Source organism: Saccostrea cucullata, unplaced genomic scaffold, assembly GCF_032062105.1.
Source record: "Saccostrea cucullata isolate Sc308-1 unplaced genomic scaffold, CSIRO_AGI_Scuc_v1 ctg305, whole genome shotgun sequence".
Taxonomy (NCBI): domain Eukaryota; kingdom Metazoa; phylum Mollusca; class Bivalvia; order Ostreida; family Ostreidae; genus Saccostrea; species Saccostrea cuccullata.
This window is the reverse complement of record NW_026938238.1, coordinates 865,738-890,559: the sequence shown is the minus strand read 5'-3', so window position 1 is coordinate 890,559 and position 24,822 is coordinate 865,738. Positions and strand designations below refer to the sequence as shown.

Here is a 24,822-nt window from a genome sequence, read left to right as displayed (position 1 = left end):
CAAAACACGACCCCTTGGGGTTGGGTGGGGCCACAATGAGCGATCAAAGTTTTACATCAGAATATATAAGAAAATTTTTTAAGAATCTTCTTCTTAAGAACAGCAAAGCCATGATTGGTGATATAATAATAATATATGAATTTTAATAATGATATATGAATTTATAAAGCGCTAAATATTAATAATTTAACTCTAAAGCGCTGTACAATAAAACGCAGTAAACATAATTTAAAAGCTATGAAAACTTAACCCATACTCATATATGTGTTCGAAATTATAACATTAAAATACTAAAAATTACACACAAAATACAATTACGCCATCAATAAAACTCAATAAAAGAACTTCATTTGTGATTTATGATTTGCTGCTAAAAATTGAGCACCTGAAATTTAAAACGCTATTCTATAAAAATGCGTCTTTAATTGTCTTTTGAAAATATCCAGGGACTGGGCCTGCTTTATATCATTAGGAAGGCCGTTCCACAAAAATGCTGCTGCCCAACCAAGTCGACGTGCGCCATGTCTTCGTCCTGATCTTAGGAACAACTAAATGTGATGTTGACTCAGATCGCAGTGACCTGGTAGGCTTGTATTCCATTATAAGATCTTTGATATAAGATGGAGCTAACCCGTGTAAGGATTGGTAGACATATGTCAAGATTTTATATTGTGGACGAAAAGAAACAGGTAGCCAATGAAGATCAGCTAGGATAGGTGTAATATGCTCCCGTTTCGATGATCTTGTAACTAAACGAGCTGCCGTGTTCTGGACTTTTTGAATCCGGTCTAGTAAGGCCTTTGACACTCCATATAGAAAGCAGTTCCCATAGTCCAGCCTGGCGGTGATAACGGCATTCACTATGGTCTTGCAGACTTCTTCTGTAAGAAAGCGCAGTATTCGTCCAATATTGCTTATTTGAAAATAGCATGACTTGACGACCGAGGATACCTGTTTTTCCATAGTAAGGTGTTGATCAAAAAATGCACCTAGATTTTTTACACATGGCACGCTTTCAATGATATTATCACCAACTTTTAGTTGTAATGTTGGCGGATACTTCTGGTGTTGCTTTGTGGTGAAGATTATTAGCTCGGTCTTTTCTTGGTTTAGTTTGAGTAGGTTTGATGTCATCCATGAACCAATTTCACTAAGACACGCTTCAAGTCGAGAGAAATAATTGTTCCAATTTTCCAGTGGTCTTATGATCATGTAGATTTGTGTATCATCTGCATAGCAGTGATATATCATTCCATGTCGGTGGCATATGATTCCAATGGGTTTGGAGAAGAGGCAATACAATTTCGGTCCGAGTACAGATCCTTGGGGGACACCAAAAGGCAGCTGTCTAGACTCTGATCGGACGGATCCAATTGTGACACATTGTTTTCTGTTCTTGAGGTAAGACTTGATCCACTCAAGAGCTCCATTACGGAAACCATAAGACACAGTTAGGCGTTGGAACAAGATATTATGGTCAATAACATCAAAAGCAGCGGATAAATCCAGAAGGACAAGGACTGCTGAAGATTGTTGGTCTAGGGCTGTCACAATATCGTTGTGGACCTTGATGAGGGCCGTTTCCGTGGAGTGCCTCGGACGATATGCCGACTGAAGTGGATCGCGAAGAGAATTCGCATCCAAATGGGCATCAATCCTACGAGCCACAACTTTCTCCAATATTTTTGAGATAAACTCAAGTTTGATACGGGCCGATAGTTTTTCAACACTTCCTTATCTAGTCCAGGTTTCTTAGGAAGTGGACGAACTATGGCCTCCTTCCATGCAGACGGAAAAATTCCCTGATCGAGAGATGCATTAACCATTTCTGTGACAAGCGGTATTACCGGATCCAGGCACTTTTTCAGTAACTTTGTTGGAATTGGATCCAGTTCGCATGATTTACTGGGTGCCTTCATTATTAGGGATCGTACTTCATCTTCAGTGGTACGTTCAAAAGCAGCTAATAGAGGCCCGTGATAGTATACATCTGTGCCTAAATAGCTGTCTTCTTTTTCTGTTTTTTGTTTAAGTGTCTCTCTGATGGATGTTACTTTGTCTATAAAAAACGTTGAAAATTTATTTGCAAGATCTTCATCTGATGATGATGTTGGTAGGGGACTCTTCTGATTCTTACCCAACAATAAATTCGTCACCCTAAAGAAGTTTTTCAGATCATATCTGCATTCCTGAATTTTAGCAGAATAGAATTCTTCTTTTGCCTTGCGTAGTAATTGACCTGTTTGCTTACATTCCGTTTTAAAAAGCTGGTGGTGTATTTCTAGTTTAGATCTACGCCATAGTCTCTCCGTTCTCCGCTTCTGTTGTTTCGCTTTCTTGAGCTCGTCTGTGTACCACTATGTGTTAGCTCTTATAAGAATTGACTTGCTAACAAGAGGCGCATGAGTGTTTAGAATATGCGAGAGGCATTTGTTGTACCCTTGTACTAAATGGTCAACAGATGTGTTCTCATTTCGTGCGGATTCATCTTGTAGTTGATTTTTGATATCTTTACTCATATCATGTATGTCGATATTCTTGAGCCTTCTAAATGTAATCTCTTTACGTTGATGTTGTGGCTTTCTGCAGTTGAACGTTGCATGTATAGCATAGTGGTCACAGCACAAGTTTCCTTTCACATCACTCAATGAAGGATTTTTGACTTGAGGACGTGAATGTAGTATTTCACTAGATGATCGTGTGATAAGCAAGTGTAGGATATGTCCGTGAACATGGGTCGGCTCGTCCACGTGTTGTATAAGGTTGCGATCATCAAGGGATTGTAACAACCTGCTTGCCTCAGGATCACTACGATTGTCGACGTGAAAATTGAAATCACCTATGATTACTAGGTCTTGGGGAAATATAGTATTCTGATCAAGATAGGTGTCCCATTCTGAGAAGAACTGACTGGTAGTTAAACCATTCACAGTAGAAGGTGGCGGTCTGTAAATGATACATAGATTCATTCTCATGTCTTCTATTCGGACTGTAACTTCTAGATGTTCGAATTGAGTGAAAATATCCGAGCTTGTGTTCAGAACGGTCACATCAATTCCCTTCTTAAAGACAAGAGCTATTCCACCACCACGGCGTCCACTGTTGCGATCTTGACGAATGATTTCGTAGCATGATGGTTTCAGTTCATTCACAACAGCTTCATCAACAGAGGAACCTAACCAAGTTTCAGTCAATGCGACTAAGTCAAAGTCCTCTGTAAGTATATAGTCAAAATTGATAGTGATTTGTTTTTAACTGATCTGCAGTTAAGAGAAGAAAATGAAAACAGCTTTGAACTTGGTCTTATGTTTTTCAATTTTACTTTCGTGAGTGTTTGAATTCTGTTTTCCATACCAACTTTTCTTGGTTTACCATACGTAATGCGATTGTTTATCTTACACACCGCATCCGTACCGTAGGAAGTGTTTAGGTCAAAGATCTTTGGTCTTGACAAATTCGAATCATTACGACTGTTCGGATAGTCAATTCTCTTTACTCGATTTTGAATCAATGTTGGGATTGGAAGAGCTTCGCATGGTTCAGCAGAAACTTTCAAGGGAGATGAAGGATTCCTTAGTATATCATCGAAGATATACACCAGGTTATCTCCATTAACCCCCAGTTGATGTCCTTCGTATCTCAACCGCCCACCACAGACAGTGTGGATATGCCTGATGACCCTGCGTCCAGCCTTCGTCCCCCTTCTGAAACGAGAAGTTTCCGTATGACCTGGTACACTAGCAACACATGGTCTTACAAAACACATCCTACGACAACTATATTTCTAAGTTGAGTACGAAAATATGTGGAACGACTTGAGACACAATGGAAACACAAGAATAAGATAACTCGTACCAGTAGAGCCAGAATAAAGTCACACAGAACATATATATCTAAAATGAGTACGAAAATATATGGAACGACTTAAAACACAACAGGAACACAAGAACAAGATAGCTCGTACCAATAGAATTGCAATAAAGTCACGGTTCAATGAACATAATAACCAAACATTATTTTAAAAAATTACTAAAAAAAGCAATGTTTTTGAGAAAAATGGAAATCTGCTCTTGATTAAAACGTCTATTGCAAAAATGCACAACAAAACTGGAACTATAGCAATAAAGTAGAAAACAAGCTAAATAGTCAGAGGTGGAGCTGCCATGTCATAGCGCTAACACACTCATATAAATAAATTATATTTATATGGAAGCATCCTCAGGTGGTGTAAATTCAAGTTTGTTCAAAACATGACCCCTTGGGGTCAGGGCGGGGCCACAATGGCTGATCAAAGTTTTACATCGGAATACATAAGAAAAATCTTTAAAAATCTTCTTCTCAAGAACAGCAAAGCCATGATTGGTGATATTTATAGGGAATCATCCTCAGGTGGTGTAGATTCAAGTTTGTTCAAAACATCTCCCTTTCAAGAATTTTTCACTCATATGGAGACGTCACCGTATGCCGGTGAAGGGCTTCAAATTTAGACCTATGCTCGGCACTCAGGGCCATTGAGCAGTGAGGGTTCTTTATCGTGCCAACACCTACCGTGACACGGGACCTACGTTTTTAAGGTCATATTCGAAAGACCTGTCTTTCATTTCTAGTGTCGAGCACATGGCGAAGGAACAGTCACTACCAAAGTTTACGTCTTAGGAATGACGCGGCGCCGCGAACGAGAATCGAACCCGGGCCTCCCGATCATGAAGCGAACGCTCTACCACTAGGTTACCGTTACCTGTGCCACAATAGATGATTGAATTTTACATTGTAAAATATCGGAACAATCTTTAAGAAAATCTTCTCAAGAACAGTGTGAAATCATTATTGGTCATATTTATATGGAAGCATCTGCAGGTGGTGTAGATTCAAGTTTGTTCAAACCATGACCGCCGGAGGTAAGGTTGAGCCACAATGGATGTTCTTGGGTTTAATTAGGAATATATAGTAAAAAATCTTTTAAAAAATCTTTTTCTCAAGAACATCAAACCCATGGTTGGTCATATTTATATGGAAGTGTCCTCAGGTGGTGTAGATTCAAATTTGTTCAAATCATGACCCTTTGGGGTAGGGTGGAGCCACAAAGGACGATGAAAGTATAGCATAGGAGTATATAGGGACAATCTTCAAATATCTTCTTCTTAAGAACACCTTATCCATAATTGTTCATATTTATGTGAAAGCATCCACAGGTAGTGTAGGTTCAAGTTTGTTCAAAATCATGACCCCCTGGGTAGGGTGGAGCCACAATGGACGATCAAAGTTTAACATAGGTGTATTTAGGAACAATCTTCTTCTTAAGAACAGCAAAGCCATGGTTTGTCCATTTTATATGGAAGCATCCTCAGATAGGGTAGATTCAAGTTTTTGATGAAACTGTATCCTCCCTTACCCCTTCTGCCATTTAGGAGTAGGTCGGGACCACTCATGCATAAAGCTTTTTAATACTAAACTGATTTTTGTTTTAACCTAGCCACAGTACTTAGGTGAGCGATGTGGCCCCTGGGCCTCTTGTTAGTTTTATATTCTGGAATCGACACTTTTTTCCTGTATAATTATTTTGCGATGCATTGCAGGTAATTGAAAATGTATGTTTTTCGTCCAAGTGGAGCCAAAGTTGTGTTTGTAAATATATGGTTTTCAATTCACACTTAAAAAAGATTTTTCTGATTGTTTATCTAAAGCATTATAAAGCATTGGATATTCATAAATCAGTGAATTTGTTACAGATTGTTCTTTCTTTCACTCTTCCATTCTATTTTTAAATGCCACAAATTTGTAATTATCTCAGTTGAAATGCTCAAATCTGGTTATAACTCCAGGAATTTAAATATGTGCTAAAAGCAAGTCATTATTTGTAGAAATCATTTCAACATTGGCAACCTTTTTTAAATATTAGACTACATTGTTATAACCTGTTTCATCCCTGCAAACCATAGTTGTGAAGCTGACAAAAAATGTTTTATTTCACTGCTTTCCATAGAAGAGATATTATAGATACAAATTACATAACAAATTAAAATGCTTTTTGTTATATAAAAATATTTCAAAAAAGGGTATTTAGAGGCTAAATGAAATTTGTATTATTGAATTTGTTCACAATGTTAATGAAGTGCAGGCTATGATACTTTTTTGTAATTCAGCTCATTTGATAAATCAGACAAAAGTCATTGAAAGTGATTATTTGTCAATTTTGTGTTACACACACACACACACACACACCCTCACACACACACAGATACATATATATATATATATATATATATATATATATATATATATATATATATATATATATATATATATATATATATATATATAGTATCTGTGCCATGTAAGAAGCTTGAACGCTAGTGTGCACTTCGTAAGCATATGTGGTATAATTTGAATATCATTTTTGCCTCTGAAACTGACTGAATACAGGTGGGAAAAAGGTTAGCTTTCCTATAAAAGAAAAGATCTGCTATCATAGTTAAATTTCTATTTTTTAAATTTGTACCTAAAATATATTTACCTGGAAAAATGTTATGTCAAACATTTCTTGGTCAACTATTTAACTTTGTGTGGCACTAAATAAAAGGGAGAATAAAAGAAAAGACAAATATTTAACATATTTTGATGTATGCTTAATCCATGGTTTGTCATTCTTTGATAAACAATCAACCAAAGTCAACCAAAGTTTTAGTAGGGACAGACGATGGGAACAGTTTTCCTAGTTTTTTCTCTTTAGATTTTTCAGCCAAAAACGATATATTTGACATTTAACATTTTCAGCTTCTTCTTTAAAACCGCTCAACCAAATACAAATTTTGGCATATAGCATATATGGGTAAAACAGGACAATAATTGTGAATATCATGGTCCCTGATCCTAGACCCTGAAGGGTGGATCAAACCACTCTAATCAATGGAATCTTGAAAATCCAGCAGTCAAACTGTTGGCAGGATATTAATACGCACTGAGTTCTCTACCATACTTGTTGAATTCATGGCCCAGGTTCTGGGCTCTATAGATTATACAATGTATAGTGAAAGTGCATTAAAATTTTCTTCTCTTATTTTCGGGAATTAAACAAACAAACTTATAAAGATATAATAAACAAGACAAAATTGTTAATTTCATCGTCCGCCCAGGTTCGGGTTCTGGTGTAAGCGTGGGGCTTATATTGCTTATATGGAATATGCATTAATTCTTTGAAAATCTTCTCCTCTGCATAGTTATGATGAGCAAGGATGTCTATTCCAAAATTTATACTGTGAATGTCATTGCCCCAGGGTCAGGCCAGGGATTCTGGTGTAGGCGTGGGGCTCTATTGATTTCACAGTGAAAGTGTAAAGTCTTTAAAAATCGTCTCCTCTGCTCCTAGGTATCAAATAAACTAACCAAGTGCAAAGTTATTATTAGCAAGGATGTTTCTTACAAAATTGTTAATTTCATTGTCCCAGGGTAAGGGTTTCCGATATTAGGTTGGGGCTTTATTGATTATTTATTGATTTTTTTAAATCTCATCTGCTTCCGTGTATTAAACATTCTAGCTTCATAGTAATGCTGAGCAGGGATTCTTCTTCCGGAATTATGAATTCTAAGGCCCTTGGTTCAGGGGTACCGTAGAGGGGGCTCTAATAATTAAACACTGAAAATGAATTAATGCTTTGAAATGTGCTCCTTGTTTTGAGCAAACCTTCATGATGAGCAAGGGTGCCTTTTCCAAAATTGTGAAATGTATGGTCCTGGATTTAGGGGTTCATTTGGTCTCGAGACACTACTGATTATTGCTTATTTATACTGATTAGTTAAAATGGATTATTTTGTTCCCCTAATTTGCCTATGGGTATTAAGTAACCAAATTAAGTATTCTAAGCGCATAGTTATGATAAACAATGGTGCCTCTTTCAAAATTGTGAATTTGGATTAAAACACGAACCACATTCAATTGCTGGAAAGTTGATACATGATGCTCAGGTCCATGAGACTCTTGTATATTTATATATATATTCTTTAGTAAAAAATTCTTTAAAAAACGATAGTTGTTCCCATTTCTATTCAATATGGTGATTTTTTTTTGGTAAAAGGACTTGGTGCAGACGCAAGTATTGGATTTTCAGCAGATACAAAGTCATGTTTATATTCAAAATATTGGAGGGTGAGTTTTTCTATTTTAAATCATAAAAAAGTTTTTTAAAAAGTCTTGCTTTGATTGTACAAAGTTTGAGTGTTTGTCGAAAAAATATCAATGATATCAAAACACACACACACACCCTCACGTACCACACACACACACACACACACACCCTCACACACACCCTCACCCACCCACACACACACACACCCTCACCCTTCACCACCGCGTATATTGTACGCTTATGAATTATCTCAACTGTATAAGAACACCAACTTGACAACAAAAGAATTTATATTGAAGTTTTTCTTATGCCCCCGTAATCGAAGATTTGTGGGTATATAGCTTTTTGTCCTGTCCGTCCCTCCATCTGTCTGTCTCTCTGTCGGTTTGTCCGAACAAACTTTATTTTGCCAATAACTTTAATTTTGATTTCTAGGAGCTATGGCTTTCATATTTCACTTGTGTATTCCTTTTCAAAAGGTCTTTCTTTGGATCTAACATATTTGACCTCTTGTCCATGGTATTAGACTTTGATCTACTTTTGCAAAAAATATCCATTGACAACTTTAATTTGGACATGACTGTTGAATTGTTGGTGCCATTTTTTTAAACAATTAGCATAAATGCTTTCACAATTCACAGGTATATTCGCTGTGAAAAGGCCTTTCTTTAGATACCAACAATTTTGAAGTTTCCACTTCAAATTCAATTTTTTTGAAACTTCGAATGAAAAATTACAAACTACGCGGCTAAACTTGTTCAGTTTTTTTTTTTTATTGAACCATGGTTGTTAATTATTTTCAATCTTTATGACAAAAATTTATTTGTATAATCTGTCCTTAAAACGATATCGTCGAACACGTTAAGGATAAGTTTATGAGAAAAAACATTTATCTGAAGATTCAAATTAAGAAATTTCAAAAATTTGCCCTGGCATTAATGTCTAATGCAATGTTTTTATTACGGAGATGTGGCATTAAAATGAAAAGAGGAGAAATGTCAAATTATCAAAGTGATTATATAATGTATGAGTTAAAACTATCCTTTTCAAATACTTCTTATATATATATATATATATATATATATATATATATATATATATATATATATATATATATATATATATATATATATATATATATATAGCACTAAAAATGACCAACGACACGAACAATAAAAATTGTCAAATTTTCGGGACGCCCTATGAAATGCGTCCGGTCTATCGGGTATCCGATAGACCGGACGCATTTCATAGCGGTCCGAATTTCTTTCTTTATTAGTGTTCTTAAAAATCTAAAAAATTTCCAATTCAACATGTAATTAAGTATGTAAATATCTAGTGTTTAGTAGTTTAGTAGTAGTGCTAGTTGTGCTAGTTGTTTTTGTTTCTCTTTTTCCTTTGTTCTTATGACTTTTTAACTTTTTTCTTTGTCCTGAGGAAGGGACAGGGCGTCCCGAAAATTTGACAATTTTTATTGTTCGTGTCGTTGGTCATTTTTAGTGCTTTATATAAATATCCATCCGTGACCTTGTATCTATATATGTATATATATATATATATATATATATATATATATAAAATTTCAAAATCAAAATGTTCAATATTCAATCTAAAAATAGCTTAGCTATGACATTACACACTTCGCCATTGCTTAACTGTCGTGTAGATGATTTCCTTCGGTTTTGAACTTCTGCAAAAGAGAGAATACATTATCAAAGAAGATAGTATCATTTTAAATATTTTTAAAAAAGTAATACATTTATTTTTTTAAGATTGGAGCAACTGCTTTCCTCGGTGGGGTTGCCTACGGTGAATTTGGCATTGATATACTGATTGCATTTGGTGGTATACGGATTGAGGGACGGATTCTTCAAATAAGTCTTGACATCTCGAATACACTTACCTGGAATAAACCACCCGTAACTCTCATGTAAATTTTCAAAATCACATATGTTACTTTTACATTTTAAATTTTGATAAATGGGAATATGGATCATTGATGATAAAAATTATTTTCTTCAGTATTGAAATATTTTATTGATTAGGATTCTTTATACAAATCTGATTTTTTTTCCATGCATGGATACTACATATCTGGTATAAACTTTCCACATTTAAGACCAACCATGCTTTAAATTCAAGTGAACATTTCTGATCATCATTGTCTGTCTTTCCCTCCTTTTTGTTCTATCGATGTCGGTCCGTCTCTGAACGTTACGTATGTTCTATTTCTATCAGTCATATTAATATGTTAACATCCTTAGTAAGTGCTAACTCAAGTTTGCTAAAACTAGGGAATAGAATTTGGCACAAGCACGAAGACTTACGTAGGATTCGATAGAAAATTTGTGGAAAACCTCTTCTTTAAAAAGTAAGGCCATGATTAATCATGCAATAGTGCAAATTTTCTGATAATGAAGATTAATTTCTTCCAATCATGACCCCGTGGATAGGATTGCGCAAATTTAAGAAATCAATTAATTGGGGATATATGTATATAGCAAAAGAATTTTAGAATATCTTTTAAAATACAGGATGCAGTACATATGAATATGCATGTTTCGACAAAATATGTACGTTCAAATTTCTGCTAATCATTGCAAAGAGGTTTAGGGTGGTTGATCCGAGTTAACATGGAGTATAGTTTAAAGGAAATGAGAAAAAAAAAACTTGACTTTGAATTGATATGAATATGACATGTCGATCTAGGTATATATCACAAGTCTAATGTAGGCTTATTAAATATTAACAACAGAATTAAAAGCGTGCAGGTATCGAAATGGTTGAATTTTAACTCCATTGGCTGATCAAGGGAAGGGAGGAGAGTTCTGAGCGTTGGAACTCCCCCTATTTTATAAGAAAGGGAGAGAATGAGAGAATTATTATTTTTCTGAAACATATATATTTTTACGTCTAGTGTTTTTTTAAATATAAGATAAGTACTTCAGTCTCTGCCCTGTCTGTCTCTAGATAGAGTTTTGTGTATTGCTTTCTTCTGTGTACCTTCACAACCCCGGCCCCGGGCCTCGACCACACACACGTAACATGAAAGATTTCACGTTGATTATTTCGGAAGATAATAAAAAGTCATGAAAGGAAGAATGCATAAGGTAATGTTTCTCTCCTGATATTATTTGATATAGAAAAGTTCAAAATGTCCCCGTAGTCTTTGGGGGAGGGAGCTCACTTTTTCTTTTTAAAAAATCTTGAATTTAAGTATCCCCGTTGTGACCTAGAACCCATGCCCTTTTTCAAAAACTGATAAATACGACCCTGTTCTCGAGTACTAGAGGGTCTCAAGTTACCCTAAACGTATTACATTTTGTCATGTACTCTTTTAGCGCCTTTGGCGGAAAGCAATGTCTGCTAGTTTAGGTGCATCGCTAAATGTCCAGAGCTATTTGGTCTTACAAGCACAGGTTTGTGTTCTGTTTGCTAGTGACGCCTAGACTGGTGATAATATTTGCTACGGATATGAAGCATTTACACCAGTTTCGTAACATGAGTTATGTGCAGCTTTTTTTCCTTAAAAATCATCCGAGGACAATGAAAATTCGTATTTTTCTTGGATATGGGATTACCCATATCTATTCTCGTAACAACGATGCATTAATGCGCGAGTTTATTTGGTTACTCTGAAAGGTGGCACAGATTTACCTTAATCATAAACATTTCTACACTGATGTGATATTACTTTCATAGTAAAACTGGCCTACAGTTTTGTCATTTAAAATCGGGATATTTCGATACATGTTCTTAGTAGCCCATAACGGCTGGGACGTGGCATTTGTACTATATTTATACGGAAGATTCTATCACCAGAAAGATAAATAAAACACGCTTAGCACAGATTTGTTGTAACAAGATTTTTTTTACGCTTCTCCCTCGGGAATTCACCAAATGGAAAAATGTTGCTACAGGCCTGTACATGTATATGGATTGTTGTCTTTCAAATTATTTTGCAAACCTTGATGCACAAAACTAATACCGGTAAACATGGTAAACGCAATCTTTTAACACTTAGTAGTTGAATCTATGATTATAAGAATGTATGTATGAAAGAGAAAATAAGATCTTGGTTACGCCAAAGAATACAAAAATTCGATGTACAGACATTATAGAGCGAAGTTTGCCAATGATTGGCATAATCTATTTTGGAAAGGGTGAATTGTTCTAAGGGCAAGTTGTCTTAGAGTCAAACTATCCCATCTCTCACCAGAGGGCGTTTTACGCTTCTGTACAACACGTGAAGGTAAAGATTGCAGAGCGCGCTCTCTCGTTAGAGGTTGGCAAACTATCTAGCATTATCGCGCATGCGTAGCTTGACGAAAGCCCATGGCATCCGGTTTAACATCACTTATATATTATTTCGCAATAACCATTGAAAATCTTTAAACAAAAAGTCTGTGAGCCAATCCTCATTAGTAATACCCGCGCTTTGATTGGAATGAGTATGGAAAGACAAACTGATAAACAGGAAGTTGACGTATGGATTCCTACAACAATGTATCCCACTGTATGACATGGCTTAACATAGAGTTTGCTAAAATTTCATGCATCTGTCTTGAATAGTCTGCTTTTCAAGAGCACCCGGAATATCTTGCTCGTTTTCAACAGGATACAGACGAAATCCATCGTCGCAGGCCACGTCCAAAATGTACGATTATCTTCCGTACTTGGAGAGAGCTAATGCGAACTCTGGACCGTGGCATGAAAGGATGGGCTAAATCTTGACCAATAAAGTACTTGTAAACGAAATTAATAAACTATCTTTTGATAAATTATCGAATACAAATAAGAAATTTTACATTACAAATAAGAAATTTTACATTGCAAATAAGACATTTTACATTACAAATAAGAAATAATACAAATGCAAATAGAAAATATAGAATGGAAATGAAAAAGTATACAATTCAAATGATTTTTTTTCAATACAAATCTACATATATAGAAACAAATAAAATAATTAATATACAATTCAAATGGAAAATTATACAACAGAAACCGAATATCTTGCCATGCAAATGGAAAATTACGGAGTACAAATAAAATTTAAAATTACAAATGGAAAATTTTACAATGCGACTGGAAAATTACATACTAAGTTGCGTTGAGTACTAGACGATTTTATTTATCCCTGATTATCCTATCTCGCTTGCTTTTGTTCAAAATATTTTTATCTGCCAGTTTGTTACTTGTTTATATAATACTCTAATGGATTCCTTAGAGTATTGTATTATAATCAGGTGACCCTTCACGCCCATGGACCTCTTTTTTGTCAAGATTTTCCGTTAAGTTGCCCCATACCCTCCACTGATATTGCTTTAGACGTAGCTGGATTAAGAATTGGGATTAATCATCGAATTTAATTTTTTTAATTTTGTAGTTTAAAGACATCATCTGGTTAAGCTGTGTACCACAGAATTTTTTTCTACTTTCAGATTTTCTGTTGATCTTAATATAGTTCCTCTGGAACTAAGGTTAAGTGCTGTCGCTTACATCAGATTTTTCTTTGTGGAAAAAAGGATTTTCGATCAAAACATCTGGAGCATAAAATTCTTTCCATTTCATGCCAACCTGATAAAGGTTATTAAACAGAAAGGAAAACCAGCCATAATAGAGAAACCTTCTTCAGAATTTTCATATTATAAAACAAAGCTTTTACGAAAAAGAAGCATAAATGATGGATGCAGTGTGCAGCAAGTTAATGGAAGAGATCCCACAGATCCTGCCTTTCTGTTGTCTACTGAATTAGCAGCTTCACTTGGAGAATTATCCCTATCGTATTCTGTCGGTACGACACCCGGAGGCACGGATGTTCTTCCTTGGTCTAAAATGACTAAACCTGTTCTGCTTGCTCCGCTTAAGTTACCTAGCGGAATTCCTCTATACTGGTCTGTTAAAGGAGTAACAACTGATGGCAATTCGATGGTAAGGTCATGTAGTCTTTCAACGTACGACAATACAGTTCCGAGTGGACGCATAGATGTGTTATATCCCTATACCAGTCATCCAAAGAGGATTGCAGCTACCATTATCGTGTTTGATGACTCCCCTCTAAAAGAAAACCATACTTATGCAATTGGATTAGCGCCAGGTTATAAGGGAAATCAAGTATTAGATTGGTCTGTTTTCAACTTTACAAAAGTGGTCAAACATTTTGATAACATTGAATCTTTCAGTAGAGGAAAAGATGGTAAACTGAGTGTTACACCAATGAAATCATTAAAAACCAAAGATCATGAGGAGTGTGCTCTAGTATGTGTCAATACTGGTGAAAAGTGTATTTCTTTTGATTACGAATTCCATTCTGAAACTTGTGATGTTCACGAAGTAATTGAAGGACCAAGCGCTGATCTTAAAGTTAGCGGGACATATAAGCATTTTGAACGAATTGGCGTCGGAAATACTCATAATTTTGAATACTCTTTTGATTTACTACATGGTGAAAGGTATTACATAAACGCAGAAGTAACAAATTCATTGATGTATAAAAGTCTTCTGTCATCAAAAGGTACTATTGTTGACTTCACTCCTCCAGAACCTCATTTTATTGGCAATGCTTCCCAAGACGAGCTTTTTGCTGATAAATGTCATGCATCAATACTCCAAAGCTGTGAGGAAGTAACCTGGAGACAAAATCACAGGTATATTCTTTCATGTCTTAATGTTAACGCATGATTTTCTTCAGCCATGGAACCGAACAGGGAGATAAATCGTTATCAAACTCAAAAATACATAGAAGAAATACAGATCAGGAGCAAACATTGACCTGTAAAAACATCAGAGTAAGCATCCCCTGCCAAAGGCTTTGTGCTTTTTGTCATGATCGGGAAAATTCTGTAGACAATGCATAAATAATGACCTAATTATTAGTATAAGAGGTCATTCAGCATTAAAGTTAATGTGATTGTATTTGTTGAGACGGCCATTGCATCGACCATAGAATTTGCGAGGAGACTCGATGGTCTGGTAACGTCAAATTGTTCTGTGATAGTTTGCTTAGTTTTATAAATTGGTCGACGCAGTGCATGCTATTGCATATCGAATCCACTGGGAGACGTAAAATATATATGCAGGTGATAAGTATATATCCCTTCTAAAGTAAAGAAGGTTTGTGAAAAAAAAATAAAAGCTACAGCCAACATAATAATTATAATGTTTTCATGTAAGGTTACTTTTTACGTAATTATTTTAGTAAAATATCAAAATAAGAAACATATTGTCAGATTCTGCTGTACCTTTTATTTCAAGTTCACTTTAAGTCGACATATGAATAAAAGTTACTATTGGTAATTGGTTATAATACGTCATTGATATACATGTAGCTAAATGTCAAGTTGAAGCCACTACAAAGTTTTCTTATTTTGCTTTCTTCAGTATTTTCTGTATACATGTATGTTTTATTATTATTATTTTTTGGCAGAAAAATAGTAGACGGGAAAGACGCAGCTACTGTATATAATGGGCATCACCCGGAAAAAGAGACAAAGTTTACATTGACTAATCACTTTGCGTCAGGTACATGTATATTCTTCTGTTATTAGATCATCTGAAGCACAATCTGTTTGAATCCATATATTCCCCATGTTTTAATGCATACAATTGTTTATCCCTTTTATTTTTATCAAGATCAAAGTATTAATCATATATACATGTATATTTTTTAAATTATCAATAACAATTTCCAATCAAAATCATGCTGTGTACAGCTTAAAATGTATATGGTAAAACAAATGTTCTTAAAAGGTTTTAAAAAATAATATTCTAGGGTTAAAAAAAATTAGTTAAGATTAAAAAAAAATAGTAAAGATTTTAAATTAAAAAGTAAGTCCTTGCAAATCCAATATCAATGTTATACCTGCATTTTTACAAAGCACTTTGAAAAATTACACACTTTGAAATTTTTTTCAAAGTGCGTTAAATTTGGGACAATATCAACGCACTTTGAAAAAATAATTTTTTTTTCAAAGTGCGTTAACATCGACCGTATTTGCCCACATTGAGAAAAAAAAATGGGTATGGCTTTGTCAATATTCTAGCAAATCTTAGGTATGATAGATAGATAAATGATGAACCTGTTGGATAATTTTTCGTTGATAAGGTCACTTCAGGGTGTGAAAGTGAGCGATTTTGATTTTTCCATACTTTGAAAATTCTTTCTCTCTCAAATGTTTTACTCTGCTTAAAGTTTTACAGTTTCATGCATTTTATGTAAACTAAAATTTATTGAAATTTTCAACGTCATGCCAGTTATGCAAATACATATACTCAACAAAAAAAGAAACGCATATTGTTTTACTCGTCAAAGATATTTTGAAAATGTACATGGAACAACTATCTTTTTTATCATTGGATACCTGTGACCTATTAAATGGACAGTATTGGGTTTTAAATCCCAAGTGTTGAATTATCTCCCTTTATTAAACGTGTTTGTGAAAGTAGTGTTTTTCATGATTTCTTCTAAATCGGATGTCTATTTTCATTGATGTTTTGAATTTAGAGACACAATAAACCCTCCTTTTAAACCCATATATATAAGATTTGATTTCAATGTTGATGCTGCAATTCCACGCCTCAACAAAGATGAACGCAACCGTGCTAACGATGATACTAGTCGGAGCTACGCAACAGGAAGTTGCAACTGTATATGGAATACATCAGTGGGCTTTGCAGCATATATACGTACGTCGAAAGACCAAGAACTGGCCGTTCACAGGTAACCACACCCATGCAGGACCGTCAAACCGCCGCTCCCCCCTCTTTTTCAGCACCACAAGCGATTCAGAAACGCTGTAAAAACTGCTGCTATAATTGCTGGGTGAAAAAATCAGCATTAAAGTTCATAAATTTTTCGCAAGAGACTGAGAGGAGCTGTTATTTGTGCACGGCATCCATACATTGGAAATCCACCAGCGCTTACGCGTCGCAAAGACATATGGATTGGTTAGGACGGTATGCCCCTAGAATTTTGAGGCGTCGACAATAACATAAACTTCACTTTTCTACTTGCAACAAAGGACATGTTTGATTTTAATCAAAACCCTCTAAAATCACTTTTAATAAAATAAGGATTAAACTGAAAACTTAGATTATCATGTTTAATTTGTGTGTTTCTTTTCTTGTTGAGTATATATTTGATTGTAGCATAAGCATTGTACGGGATGGGTGGATGGGGGCTTAGGCACAAAAATATTTTGCAAAGATATACATAATATAGGCATTGAAAATTTGGGCTTACCTTGTGTGTTGGGGGGGGGGGGGTACACTTTCAATTTGCTACCGACGGATATGTTTTAGAAAATAAAGAGTTTGGCTGAGAGACCCTCTATTCGTCGTCTCCTTGTTCTCATGAGGGTTAATCAATATTTGTAAATTAAAACGTTTTTCAAAAGACATAATTATTACAAATTGATTTCAAATCAATTACTAAAATCTAAGTCTAGAATTTTTGTTTTAAGCATATTTTTTCAAAGTGCGTTAAATATTTCAGTGGTAAAAAGGTGTCGAGGTACACTCTTAACGCAATTGGAAAAAAAATTACAAAGTGCGTTTAGTGTACACTGTATCCTAAATTTAAAGCACTTTGAATTTTTTTTCAAAGTGCATTGATTTTATCCAGGTTTTAACACACTTTGCTGTCAAATTATACATCACAATTTTTTTATGAAGGCTCTAGCGTACGGTGCCGCTGGAGGGCCAGGTAAAAAAATATTTTTATTTGTTCGGACAAATTAGAAATTCGTTCGGACGAATTAGTCTTTTGTTCGGACGAATTAGATATTCGTTCGGACGAATAAATTATTTGTTCGGACGAATTACATATTCGTTCGGACAAATTAGAAATTCGTTCGGACGAATTAGAAGTTTGTTCGGACAAATGAGTTATTTGTTAGGACAAATTAGATATTTGTTCGGACAAATTAGAAATTCGTTCGGACGAATTAGTTATTTGTTCGGACGAATTAGATATTCGTTCGGACAAATTAGAAATTCGTTCGGACAAATTAGTTATTTGTACGGACGAATTAGAAATTCGTTCGGACGAATTAGTTAAATTAGAGAAAATGTGAACAACTTTCAGGACACCGCGATTAATGTGCGATTTGCACCAAGATGGTTCATTTTACTTTGATTCTTTGCAAAATAACTTTAATGAACAGCATTATCAATAAATATTTTGAAGATAAGTCGTTTTAATGTTGATCTCCTTCTTATAATTTTATGTACATATTCACTACCCTGCAATTTATTAATCATGACATGTAAATGATTTATGAAATACATTTCTGATACATATGTCGCCGATATGTAGCTGAAATATTGCCGAATCGGCGTAAAACATTCAATCAATCAATCGGTACATATGCGGTGTATAAAATGAAAAAAAGGTCCTCAATGGGTTTTTAATTAAATATTCCTGTTTGTGAATTAAGAAAACTTCACAAAAATGAACCTGTTCGTATTGATCTCAGGTTGTTCCTATGACTCGCGAGCCGGTGAATTAAGATGTCAACCGGTCAATCTGGTATATTCCCTAGTCCATTGATTTACAGTGCATAATTATAGCCCCCTGTCCTTATTGGAGAGGTACAAATATCTAATCCGTCCGAACAAATAACTAATTTGTCCGAACAAATTTCTAATTCGTCCGAACGAATATTTTATTCGTCCGAACAAATAACTAATTCGTCTGAACGAATTTCTAATTTGTCCGAACAAATATCTAATTTGTCCGAGCAAATAACTTATTTGTCCGAGCAAATAACTTATTTGTCCGAACAAATTTCTAATTCGTCCGAACGAATTTCTAATTTGTCCGAACAAATATCTAATTCGTCCGAACAAATAACTAATTCGTCCGAACGAATTTCTAATTTGTCCGAACGAATATCTAATTCGTCCGAACGAATTTCTAATTTGTCCGAACGAATATCTAATTCGTCCGAACGAATTTCTAATTTGTCCTAACAAATAAAAATATTTTTTTTACTTGGCCCTCCAGCGGCGCCGTACTAGCGAGCTTTTCTGATCGAAATTTGTATGTAATCTGTCGTTGTTGTCGTCGTCGTTGTCATAAACTGTTCACAATTTCATTTTCTTCTCCACAACCACTGGGTCAACTTCAATCAAATTTGGCACATAGTATATTTGGGTAAATGGGATTAAAATTGCTTAATGAATGGGTCGCACCCTCTTTCATAGGGGGATAATTACAAATAAATAGAAAGTGATTGGCATCTATTAAAAATCTTCTTCATAAGAACATTTGGGCCAGGAAGGATAAGCCTTATGTAGAAAATTCTTAGGTAGTGCCGATTTAATTTATGACCCTCGATATATGGTGGAAGCACGCTGGAGGATCAAAGTTTTTCATTTGAATAGATAGGAAAAATTTTGAAAGGAAACATATGGAGGTAACAAACAGGATTCAAGATCAAAAGTTCATAAAACAAAAAAAAATAGGAGCAGAGCAAACAAAACATATCCAAAACATCGGAGGAGGGATCAGGTGCCATCGAGGAGTGAGCATCCCCTGCCGACCAGTCAAACCCGCCGCGTGTTCCTTACTGACAAGGTGATTGTATTGGCCGTAGAACGCACGAAATGATGACTTTATACCAGATGATGACTTTATACGAGACTGCTGATATTCTTGTTTCATCAACTTGTGTGTCAATAATTTACCACGTTTTAGATATTGTTCATACGTAGAACATGCTCTTGCGCATCGAATCAAACTGAGATATATAAACTCCGTTTGCAGGTGATGAAGGTATATTGCTGGATAAGTAAGGGAATTTGACGATAGGAAAGTTAGTGTCATTCCGTTTATCATAGAGCTTATTTGTTAGATTACCATTAACGTCTTTTTCAAGTAAAATATCCAAATATGCAACAGGTGTGTCAGACTCTGTGATATCTTTTATCTCCAGCTCACTAGGATATATTTTATCGACATAAGAATGGAAATTACCATTGTTAGTTGAAAATACGTCGTCGATATATCTATATAATGTCGAATTGAAGGCTACAACAAGTATTTTCTTCTTTTTACGCATACGATTTTGCACAAATTCTGCTTCATATGAATACAAAAATAGGTCTGCTAATAACGGGGCACAATTGGTACCAATGGGAATTCCAATAGATTGATGGAATCTTCTTCGACTCAGCAAAGCCATGATTTTCATATTGATGTGGAGCATCCTCAAGTAATGTATTTTCAGATTTGTTCAAATTACCACCCCGGGGTAGGGCGGGGCCACAATGAACATGCAAAGTTTTACAAAGGAATAGATAGGAATTGTTTTTAAAACAGCATCTCAAAAACCTCTAAGCCATAATTGGTTATATTTATATGGAGCATCCTCAGGTAGTGAAGATTCAGATTTGTTCAAAACATGATCACCGGGAGTAGGGTTGGGCTTCAATGGAAGACCAAAGTAATTCTTAGTAATATAGGAAACGTCTTTACAAATCTTGCCATATATATGGTAGCATCCTCTGGTAATTTACCTTCCAGTCTTTCTAGCTTGTTCAAATCATGACCCACAAGGGTAGGAATGGGCCACAATAGACAATAAGTTTTACATAGGACTAAATAAGAAAAATCTTGTCCTCAAGAATTGCAAATCTAGGATTGGTCATTTATATGGAAGCTTCCTCAAGTAGTGTAAATTAAAGTTGTTCATATCATTAACCCCGGGGGATAGGGCGGGGCCACAATGAACAAAAGAAAACAGAGTATACATGAAAAAATCTCATAAACAGCAAGGCCATGACTGGTCGTAAACTATTTGCAAGCATCCTCATCAGGTATTGTAGATTCCAGCTTGTTCAAATCATGATCCGCGGGAGATAGGGTGGAGCCACAATGGACATACAAAGTTATATATAGGGATAAAAAGGAATTCTTATGCAAATCGGCCTCTCAAGAATAGCAAAACCATGATTATTATATAAAAACCTGCTCAGATAGTGTAGATTCAGATTTGTTTAAATCATGACCTCTGGGAATAGGTTGAAGCCACAACAAAAGTTAAAAGACATATGGAAAAAAGTTACAGTTCGGCAAAGAAATGACAAATCAGAACCCCCCTTTTTTAGGGGTGGGTCGGGGGCACTTATGCATTTGTGCTTTTTAATATTGAAATAATTTCTGCCTTTTTCTTAGCCACAGTGCTCAGATGATAAGCCTCTTGTTAAAGAGGTTTGATAGTTGTCCATTCGTCTCCATTTCTATGAATAAAGGTCCCATTCGTGTAGAACTAAATGAATATTTTTTATTATTTTATAGCGAATTGGCGACCTTTCACTGATAAAGAAAGTGGGATATCGGGATACACGTGGGCATTTGGTACATCAGTTTGTAGAACAGACATATCTGACTTCAAAAATCCTCATCAGCATCTTTCCGACAAGAGGTTTTGGACATATACGGGATATGCTCGAGATATACATCTTCCTGACGGAAAATATTACACCACCGTGCAGGCCATCAACAATGTTATTCACGGTGGTTCCCTAGTAACCACAGTTTGTCACTCAACCCCTATAGTTGTTGATACAACACCGCCTTTATTTAAAGGTGTCTCCGATATACTATTTGACGAAGACTTTAATATTATGGCCATATATTTTGAAGCAGAAGACAAAGAATCATTCTTGTCGCGGATTGATTTTGGACTCGGAAAAACAAAACATGATGTGGAGGTTCGAGGTTATTCGGAAATTTCGTATCCAAAAAGGGAGAACCCTTACATTTTGATAACTGATCTAAACATAACAGATGGAGAACCGGCTTGGATAAGACTTAGAGCTGTAAATAATGGTAAATTTTAAATCAATTACATGTATACCTACTAATCTGTCACGCAGCTATGAGCCTTCTTCTAAATTTTGATCCGAATAATCAGATTATACACCATTATTGATAATAATTATTTATAAAGATAAGTAAGCTTTTGTCTTTTGTAGTCGAATTGTCAAAAGCTGGGCATAGTGATGACCCTATACTTATTGATAGAACCAATCCTATAGCAGGGGAGGTGTTGGATGGAAATACTATCGGACAAGACCAAACTTATCAACCTGAAAATAATCGGATATGTGCAAGCTGGAAGGGCTTTTATGACCCAGAATCTGGAATCGAAGAGTACCTAGCAATAGATACATATATCTAATATTTATATATGTAATTAAAGATGCAAAATATACAGTTTGGTGGCTGTATCGAAATACAAAATGGTTAATGTGAGAAAAAAATTCAAATTTACTCAAACTGTCTTTTAAGCTACTGTCATTTTTCTGAAAATATATGTTTTTGTAGATATCACTGGGGTGTTGGAACCTTCCCGGGGCTTGATGACATTGTTGCCATGGAAACATTATCAAGAAGCACTAAAAACAAATGTTCCTTTGCAAACCTTGCTCACAATACAACTTACTACTCTGTCATAGAAGCAAAAAATAGTGCACTGAACTCAAAAACGATCAAGCAATCATCCAATGGAGGTAACTATCAATTGACTTAAACGAGATAATACGTGTAACAAGAGGCCCATGGGCCACATCGCTCACCTGAGCACTAAGGGTAGGAAAAAGTAGAAAATGGCTTTTTATTGTAAAGTTTAAATCCAAAAGTAGTCCCATGACCAATCATGGATTTGCTATTATTTAGAAAATGATTTTTAAAGAATTTTCCCATATATCTCTTTAAAAAATTTGGTCGGCCATTTTGGCCCCACCCTATCCCTGGGGGTCATGATTTGAACAAATTTGAATCTACACTACTTGAGCATGCTTCCATATAAATATGATGAATTATGGCTTTGTCATTCTTGAGAAGAAGATGTTTAAAGAATTTTCCTATAAATTTCTATGTAAAACTTTGGTCGGCCAGTTTGGCCCCGCTCTACCCCCGGGGGTCATGATTTGAACAAACTTGAATCTTCACTACCTGAGCATGCTTCCATATAAACATGATGAATTATAACTTTGTCAATCTTGAGAAGAAGATTTTTAAAGAATTTCCTATATATTTCTATGTAAAACTTTGGTCGACCATTTTGGCCCCGCCCTACCCCGGGGGGTCATGATTTGAACAATCTTGAAACTACACTACCTGAGCATGCTTCCATATATATATGATGAATTATGGCTTTGTCATTCTTGAGAAGAAGATTTTTAAAGAATTTTCCTATATATTTCTTTGTAAAACTTTGGTCGGCCATTTTGGCCCCGCCCTACCCCCGGCAGTCATGATTTGAATAAACTTGAATCTACACTACCTGAGCATGCTTCCATATAAATATGATGAATTATGGCTTTGTCATTCTTGAGAAGAAGATTTTTAAAGAATTTTCCTATATATTTCTATGTAAAACTTTGGTCGGCCATTTTGGCCCCGCCCTACCCCGGGGGGTCATGATTTGAACAAACTTGAATCTACACTACATGAGCATGCTCCCATATAAATATGATGAATTATGGCTTTGTCATTCTTGAGAAGAAGATTTTTAAAGAATTTTCCTATATATTTCTATGTAAAACTTTGGTCGGCCATTTTGGCCTCGCCCTACCCCGGGGGGTCATGATTTGAACAAACTTGAATCTACACTACATGAGCATGCTCCCATATAAATATGATGAATTATGGCTTTGTCATTCTTGAGAAGAAAATTTTTAAAGAATTTTCCTATATATTTCTATGTAAAACTTTGGTCGGCCATTTTGGCCCCGCCCTACCCCCGGGGGTCATGATTTGAACAAACTTGAATCTTCACTACATGAGCATGCTTCCATATGAATATGATGAATTATGGCTTTGTCATTCTTGAGAAGAAGATTTTTAAAGAATTTTCCTATATATTTCTATGTAAAACTTTGGTCGGCCATTTTGGCCCCGCCCTACCCCGGGGGGTCATGATTTGAACAAACTTGAATCTTCACTACCTGAGCATGCTTCCATATGAATATGATGAATTATGGCTTTGTCATTCTTGAGAAGAAGATTTTTAAAGAATTTTCCTATATATTTCTATGTAAAACTTTGGTCGGCCATTTTGGCCCCGCCCTACCCCGGGGGGTCATGATTTGAACAAACTTGAATCTACACTACATGAGCATGCTCCCATATAAATATGATGAATTATGGCTTTGTCATTCTTGAGAAGAAGATTTTTAAAGAATTTTCCTATATATTTCTATGTAAAACTTTGGTCGGCCATTTTGGCCCCGCCCTACCCCGGGGGGTCATGATTTGAACAAACTTGAATCTACACTACATGAGCATGCTCCCATATAAATATGATGAATTATGGCTTTGTCATTCTTGAGAAGAAGATTTTTAAAGAATTTTCCTATATATTTCTATGTAAAACTTTGGTCGGCCATTTTGGCCCCGCCCTACCCCGGGGGGTCATGATTTGAACAAACTTGAATCTACACTACATGAGCATGCTCTCATATAAATATGATGAATTATGGCTTTGTCATTCTTGAGAAGAAAATTTTTAAAGAATTTTCCTATATATTTCTATGTAAAACTTTGGTCGGCCATTTTGGCCCCGCCCTACCCCTGGGGGTCATGATTTGAACAAACTTGAATCTTCACTACCTGAGCATGCTTCCATATGAATATGATGAATTATGGCTTTGTCATTCTTGAGAAGAAGATTTTTAAAGAATTTTC

The 24,822-nt window shown here is 35.4% G+C and overlaps 2 protein-coding genes across 2 annotated transcripts; one reads left to right on the top strand and one right to left on the bottom strand.

Moving 5' to 3' along the window:
* Window positions 1-468: 468 nt before the first annotated feature.
* LOC134249744 (uncharacterized) lies at window positions 469-3,766 on the bottom strand. The gene is made up of 4 exons (XM_062732094.1): window positions 3,355-3,766; window positions 2,448-3,214; window positions 1,710-2,357; window positions 469-1,611 (listed from the first exon to the last, which is right to left on the bottom strand). The coding sequence occupies exons 1-4, from the start codon at window positions 3,764-3,766 to the stop codon at window positions 469-471; spliced, it is 2,970 nt and encodes a 989-aa protein (XP_062588078.1).
* A 7,744-nt stretch (window positions 3,767-11,510) lies between these two features.
* On the top strand, window positions 11,511-22,663 carry LOC134249743 (uncharacterized). The gene is made up of 6 exons (XM_062732093.1): window positions 11,511-11,542; window positions 13,568-14,773; window positions 15,553-15,647; window positions 21,427-21,960; window positions 22,107-22,284; window positions 22,459-22,663. The coding sequence occupies exons 1-6, from the start codon at window positions 11,511-11,513 to the stop codon at window positions 22,661-22,663; spliced, it is 2,250 nt and encodes a 749-aa protein (XP_062588077.1).
* The last annotated feature ends 2,159 nt before the right edge of the window (window positions 22,664-24,822 follow it).

Coding starts and splice junctions, on each gene's coding strand:
- LOC134249744 (XM_062732094.1), bottom strand. CDS start 3,766: ATGTGTTTTGTAAGACCATGTGTTGCTAGTGTACCAGGTCATACGGAA. Junction 3,215..3,354: donor TGGTAAACCAAGAAAAGTTG/GTATGGAAAACA, acceptor ATATACTTACAG/AGGACTTTGACTTAGTCGCA. Junction 2,358..2,447: donor ACACATCTGTTGACCATTTA/GTACAAGGGTAC, acceptor GCTAACACATAG/TGGTACACAGACGAGCTCAA.
- LOC134249743 (XM_062732093.1), top strand. CDS start 11,511: ATGTCCAGAGCTATTTGGTCTTACAAGCACAG. Junction 15,648..21,426: donor GACTAATCACTTTGCGTCAG/GTACATGTATAT, acceptor ATTATTTTATAG/CGAATTGGCGACCTTTCACT. Junction 22,285..22,458: donor CCAGAATCTGGAATCGAAGA/GTACCTAGCAAT, acceptor ATGTTTTTGTAG/ATATCACTGGGGTGTTGGAA.